The 6,815-nt window shown below is 48.5% G+C and overlaps 2 protein-coding genes across 2 annotated transcripts; one reads left to right on the top strand and one right to left on the bottom strand.

Moving 5' to 3' along the window:
• Positions 1–5,373: 5,373 nt before the first annotated feature.
• H257_18958 (hypothetical protein) lies at positions 5,374–5,765 on the top strand (the record flags this gene model as incomplete). The annotated part of the gene is made up of 2 exons (XM_009848109.1): positions 5,374–5,589; positions 5,658–5,765. The coding sequence occupies 2 exons, from the start codon at positions 5,374–5,376 to the stop codon at positions 5,763–5,765; spliced, it is 324 nt and encodes a 107-aa protein (XP_009846411.1).
• Positions 5,766–6,360: 595 nt separating this feature from the next.
• Positions 6,361–6,687, bottom strand: H257_18959 (hypothetical protein; the record flags this gene model as incomplete). The annotated part of the gene is made up of 1 exon (XM_009848110.1): positions 6,361–6,687. The coding sequence occupies one exon, from the start codon at positions 6,685–6,687 to the stop codon at positions 6,361–6,363; it is 327 nt and encodes a 108-aa protein (XP_009846412.1).
• Between the last annotated feature and the right edge of the window lie 128 nt (positions 6,688–6,815).

A 6,815-nucleotide genomic window follows, 5' to 3' on the forward strand; every position in this document is an offset into this window, starting at 1 on the left:
CCTTCGAAGGAATATGTAGGATTCCCGAATTCATCGAATCACGAGCGGCCTTACTCCGGAGTACGACGTAGTACTTTCATATACAGTTATCTGTTAATACGTTCTACTACGTTGTACTAACGTTAATGTAGTGAACCATTTACTTCGCCGAGTTCTGGCCTCATGTAGAAGTTGCGATAAATTGACTGGAAACTGGGCAAATTATATTTCGTTGCTCATATTTTAATAGTCTGCGAGGGCATCGAGGGAACCAGGGCTACCTCTTGAAAAATTATAACTATATTACAGAGGCAAAATTAAATTGATTTTCTGCTTCACTTGTGGATATTGCATTCGAAATATAATAAAAATATTGTAATCTCATTTCATAATGGATATCGTGTTTCACAAGTTATTATAGTTCATGGATGATTTTCTTGTAAATTTTGGACCAAAACAAATCGTATTGTGAGAGATATGTCATTCCGGAGTGCAGTGGACACTGCATGTGAAAGTGCATGTTCAGACGAATCCGAGCCTTCAGAAATCGAGGAAATTGACCTAGCCAGTCCCAACATACGAGCAGACGTTCCCTCGATACCCTCGGGGACTGTAAAGTGCTGGTTGGAGCAAGATATGTAGCTTTTGTTGCTGCTTATTATTGTTGTCATAGTTGAGCCTGGCATAGTTTTCAGACATTTTCTGTTCGTAGTATGCGTTTTCAAAACTCTTCTATCTGCCGTACAACGGGGTCCGGTATTTTGAGAGAAGATGGGAATCAGCCCTTTTGCTGTGTGGTCCACTGAAATAGTATAGTCTGCGGTAGAAACCTTGTAGCTATGCTAACACTAAGCCGTGCATCTAGACTCACTAACGCTGTAATCTTTGACGCGTGGCGTGTTGACTTGAAAGCAGTTAGCTCAACCTCTCAGGAACATCCAATAGCGCCGCCGTTTGACACGCGACGTGTATGTCAGAATGCATGTCGGTGCCACCTTGTGGGTTGTTCAATCGCATCGCTTTTTATCTCGTGACATGTTTGTCAGAACATAGTCGGCGCCATCTCGCGGTCACTCCAATAGCTCCGCATATTGACTCGTGATATGTTGGTCAGAGTACAATCAACCCATCTTGCCGGCACGACCACTGTGTTGGATGTGGTGAACAGTACTTCCGTATACACTTCGGAAGGAGTTCGTCATTCAAGAAGCAGTGTTTTCGAACTATCGCGTGTCCGTGTTGTGTGAGAAAAAACAATGCCGTAGTAAGTTGATGTGCAGGATAATTTGCTTCGTTGAGTACAGCGAGGGTTTCGGATCTGTACATATTTATGTTGAATAACGTGACGAACAACTCGTCCGTCTATTGAAAATAGCTAGGGCTTCCTATATTTGCTATGATGGTTGATGGTACGATAGGGGAAATACGGCATGGTACGTATGATGCAGAATCGTTTATTGCTGCAAAAAGCAGGTTGTGCCCATGACCGTCATGTGAATGGATGTGTGCACGATATTTGGAAAGAGTGAATTCCGTGTTATGGAGTATTTAGTTTTCGTCGTTGGCAAAAATGGAGCGGTACACGACGTTCTGGGTGTAGATTCCTTCGAATCCGGGGAACTTGCCGTCCCGCACTAACACAGAGATTCCAGCCTTGGTTTTGGCTCGAGACAGTGCAACATACAGTTGTCCGTGAGAGAACACCGGGCTTGGCAAGATAAGTCCCACGCGACTTAACGTTTGGCCCTGAGACTTGTTGATGGTCATAGCAAATGCCAACTTCACTGGAAACTGGCGTCGCTTCAACGTGAAAGGGAGGTTGGATTGGCTGCCCTCGTCGATCAAGGTGATGCGCGGTACGAAGACTCGCTTGTTGTCAAATGCGCCGCCCATGATAGTTGCCTCAATGCACTTGGTTGACACTTTGACAACCCGCAATCTTGTCCCGTTGCACAGGCCCTGTGAGGGACAAATGTTGCGCAAAAGCATGACTGGATATCCTACCTTGAACTCGAGCTTGTGCGGTAGCAAGCCGGATATGTTGATGGAATTCAGGAACTCGGAGGAAAATTCCATGGCCGTGTCGTCAACATCCTCGCCTTCTTGCTCGACTAAATCGGCTGAGAGGCAAGTGAACATGGTAGAACTGTTCATCTTCCGCAGCACTTTGGCGTTGTATTCATCGACCCTGACGTTCTTGGGTGCCAAAATCGCTCGTTCAGACATGTACTCCGCGGGGTTGGCCTGGTTATTGATGTCGCCATAGATTTGGTCGATGTACGCGTTCAGGTCTTGGTCGGTTTCCAGTTCCTGGCAATTGTATCCGGCAGTCAGATCATGGAGCCGTAGATGACTTGTTCTGGATACGTTCCGTTTCCAATGTCAACCAACGTCTTGGCCCATTCCTCGATACTTGCGTCGTCTGATCCACCACACAGCCGCATGTTCTTTGCCAGCTTGACAATTTTCACGTCGTTCCAGATGCTTCTGCGTCTGAAGGAGGCCTCCACAGTGGTCCATGGTGTGCCGCGTGGAATGATTGACAGGATTTTCTTGAAATCGCCCGAGAAAACAACAACGTTGCCGTCAAACAGGGCTGTGGGGTTGTCTATGATGTCGCGAAGGGAACGGTCGACGGCCTCCAAGGCATGCTGGATCATTGAGACCTCGTCCCATACAATGAGCTTGGTGTCTCGAATGATCTTTGCCAATGACGACTGCTTCGGAATGTGGCATAGGGACTTGTCGTTGAGGTTGGTGACGGGGATTTTGAATCGCGAATGCGCCGTTGTGCCGCCCATAAGCAGCAAAGCTGCCAGTCCAGACGATGCCACAGCAAGCGCGATGCCCCCTTTGTCGCGCACTTTTGCCAACAGGATTTGAGAGACGTACGACTTTCCTGAGCCTCCTTCGCCTTGGAGGAAGTACGCCTTGCCTGATGCGTGATCGTATACTTGGGCCAAAACGGTGGCCAGAAAGGACCTGTGCTCATCAGTCATGGTCGCAGCAGTGGCCAACACATCGTCGAGGGCTGCACGCGTGTACGACGTTTCAATGACATAAAGCCGACTTCTTGGATCGTCCAGTAGTTGCCGTTCGCCCAAGTCTCGGAATACTTCGAAGTCGTGGAGTTGAGGTAACGTCGGGTAGTCCAAAAGGCTCAACCAATGGTGTTGGAAGCAGTTGTCGATGCTCTTGAGTGTGTAGAACATCGCCTTGCCAAGCATCATGTCTTCCCTGAGCGGCTCTTGGAGTGTTTCGTTGCAGCGGCGCAGGTCCCGAAGCCGCTTGTCCATGAAATATGCTTCGAATTGGTCAAACAGAGCTCGCATGTTCGCTGGCAGGCAATGCACCAAGATATTGGCAAACAGTTCGTGCAGCTGTCCGTCCATGCAGTCCAACGTGGCTTGTCTTATACATACCACATACTCTTCGTCGTTTTCCCACAGGCCGGCCCATGGACAGTGCAGCTTCTTCGTACGTTGGATACAGAGTTCCGTGAACTGTGCGCAGATCTTCGAAGGAAGTTGGTCCATACTTATGGCAAAGCAGGGTTCGAATGTAGAACCGCTCCTTTTGACGCGGACTGACCGAATCAATGCGGCCAATGACCTTGATGTGGTTCTTGCGTCCAACCCACAACTTGGTCTTTTGGTCAAATCGGAAGTACTACGGGAAGTCCAAGTACAGGCAGTTCTTTGCAGGAACACCGTCGATCCCTGTCAAGCCTTGCGCGCAAGCGACGAAGAAGGAGATCAACTTGGTCGTTTGGTTCCTGGCAACGACCGATTCTGCGTCGTGGGTTTCGTCGTAGGTGCAATGCTGTTGATCTTTCTCGTGCACGGGCAATACTTCGACAGCGTGGGACATCCTTTGCAGGTCGTAGCAGCGGATGCGTGTGATAGCTTCGAGGGAGGTCACGTAGCGTCCTTCAACATACTCCCGTGCTTCGTCAAGCTTGGGCTGGCGTTCCCGGTCGGTGAAGACTGCGTACGTGATCCGATCGCTGCCCTTGTACACGTACTTGTACAGATACTTGACGTCCTTCATGCTTGTGCAAACCTCGACGTTGAGGTGGCAGTTGTACTTGTGCACCAAGTACGGGCTGTGTGGCACACAGTACTGGTCTGCGGCCGTGTCGCGACGGTACTTGGCATATCCATCGACCCCCTCGGTTGTGGTAGCTTGCAGGGGCTGCGGAAAGCCTTTCTTGTCGGTGCAAGCCCTCGCACTTGGAGTCGGCTGACCATTGTCGTCGTATTGCACATGCGTGCACGTATGGGTCATGAAGTTCTTCACTGACTCGTGCAGCTGGGGGTTCTTGATCTCGTCTGGGATGCGCGCGGATACCACAAAGTTGATGTCTTCGACGGTCCTGAACTTGTCTTGGTCTTCCATGATGAGGAGCATGTGCACATGTGGCAAGCCACGCTTTTGAAACTCCTCAATACGCACAGATGCGACAACCTTGCCAAGGACGTGTTTCTTGTGGATATCGTCCTCGAAATACGTTAGCTTCGACTCAAACACGCATGTGACAATGTCATCGCGTTCAGTTGATGTTTGATGGGGCTTGAGTTGACTGATGATCTCCGGCCAATTGTGGTTGCACGTCATGGTGACGAAGAGGCATGGCTTCGAGTACTTGTGCACAATTGACATGGCTTTGAAGTAACATTTCTTGGATTAATAGTGTGAGTGTACTGAAAATTTAATCAAGCACTTACTTAATTTTTCTATGAAAACTCATTGTGCCATGTGGCTCAGTGGTTGAGCAGATAGAGTGCGCTGGGACCTTAGTACGACTACCGGTATATCCCCGCCATTCGGTTGAAACTGCCATCTAAAAATAATTCACTTTTTCTCTATCTTTGTCAAGTTGCCAACACACTGGCAGTCGTAGTATATAAAGCCAGCTACAAATGTCATAATAAAAAATGCTACGAAAGCCAGCGAAGACTACCGAGCGTTGTCAACCAACTACGTCGAGACATCCATGTGAACCCACTGTAACAACGAAGCGACGACATGATCTTGGTAACGTCTCTACAGTCCATGCACAGCTGCGAAGTGTACCACTTGACAGACGAACGCTGGTTCCGTGGCAAGCACCAATTCCAAGTGCATTGGGCGCGGCCGGAGTTATTGGACAAGTCGACACCGTGGGTTCCGGCAAGTTATCTATCCACATGCATTGAAGCGCTTGGTAGCTACCATCGTTGGAAAGCCTTTTTCCAATCAAAGAGGTGAAAATTTTTATCTTTTGCGAAATTTCGCAGCTATGACGCACATTGGCTTGACTTTGTAAGCAACGCAACGAACACTAGCTTGATAGCGGCATTTCGCATTGCAGTAACGCTGTTAAATGTACCGATAAATGTCTCGGATCGCCATATGGGCGAGTTTATGGCAAACTACAAGATTGACGCCAACGACGAGATCCCACCAGCGGCGTTGCGTTCATTTATCCACGTTTTGGGCACCAAGGGCTTTCGCTTTTGCCACCAAACCTTCGCCGAACACTTGCTGCTGGATCTCACTGGCAACGCACAGCTGAACTTGTTTGCAACGATCAAATGTGGGATCGAAGGTGTCTACTTGTTAACAACTGTCACCGACAACCTTGCACATTACTGGGTTGTCCATTACGATGGCCTGCAAACGAAAGTTATTGACAGCGCCGGCACAGTCCCATTGGGGAAATTTCCCATGTGGACTATATTCGAACGATTCGACGCCTGTCCCTCTTTAAAAAGCAACGATGCCACAAGCGCAACTCAGAATAGAACAGGATATCCCAATTATGTGTATAAGATTCATGCCCACATGCCCTATAACTACTTATCGTCTTAAACTATGGTGATCGTAATGCCGATATCACTATTGCATGCGAATGCGGCATGTGGTACTCTAGGTACCTCATACAGCATTCGCGTGCAACTCATCACATTGCACGCACACACAGAGGTACTTCACAAGCATCGCATTTCGCGGCCCGCACCTAATGCTATGGTGCGTAAGTATACCAAGCCACAAAGCTAAGTTGTACATCATACATCACATCACCTACTAAATGCCTATGTATTGTGTGGTCACACAGCTTGGGCATTGCGTCTCAATGTCCAAGCCGCAAAGCTGAGCAAAACCAACTTGAAGCAATTTGTAGGGTTTTTCGTGATTTTACCCAATCAAATGCAACAGGCCACCTGGCCTACGATTTCCGATGACAATACATTAATTGTATGTTAACAGTCCGCGAGACCATCGAGGACCGCCTACGAATTTGTATCAATTTTCAGGGGGAGTTGAGTGACAAAAAACCTTTACCACTTCCAGTGCATTCAAAATCAATTCATACAAGTATTATTCGGAAGCAGGTTATTAGACAACGATATCCGTAAGAATGCTCTGGTCGTCGTCGCTTTCTGCATCGTCACTTGACTCGTCCTCTCCAGGCAGCGCGGGTTCATTAACAGCTTCGTCGGCAGCTTCCAGCTCGACAAGGTATGCACTGAGTTCAGACACTTTCTTCTTCGTATGACTGATGCATCGATAGATCACGTCACTTGGTACGCCCTCCAACGCAATGTCCAACCGCCGCCGGACATCCTCCATCGTCGTCTCCGTGGTATATTGCCGGCCGACGATCCCCTTCACGTAAGCCCAAATGTACTCGATTGGTTGCAGATCTGAATGGTAGGGTGGCATGTAAACAACCTCATATCCACGGGAGCGAGCAAGCGCAACGACTTCGGGTACGACATTCTCCTTAATGTACGCTTGCAGCTTCGCCCATATGACCGTTCTGTATTCAACTGCCGTAGCTTCAACGCCAA

The sequence above is a fragment of the Aphanomyces astaci genome (assembly GCF_000520075.1).
Source record: "Aphanomyces astaci strain APO3 unplaced genomic scaffold supercont1.283, whole genome shotgun sequence".
Classification (NCBI taxonomy): domain Eukaryota; phylum Oomycota; class Saprolegniomycetes; order Saprolegniales; family Verrucalvaceae; genus Aphanomyces; species Aphanomyces astaci.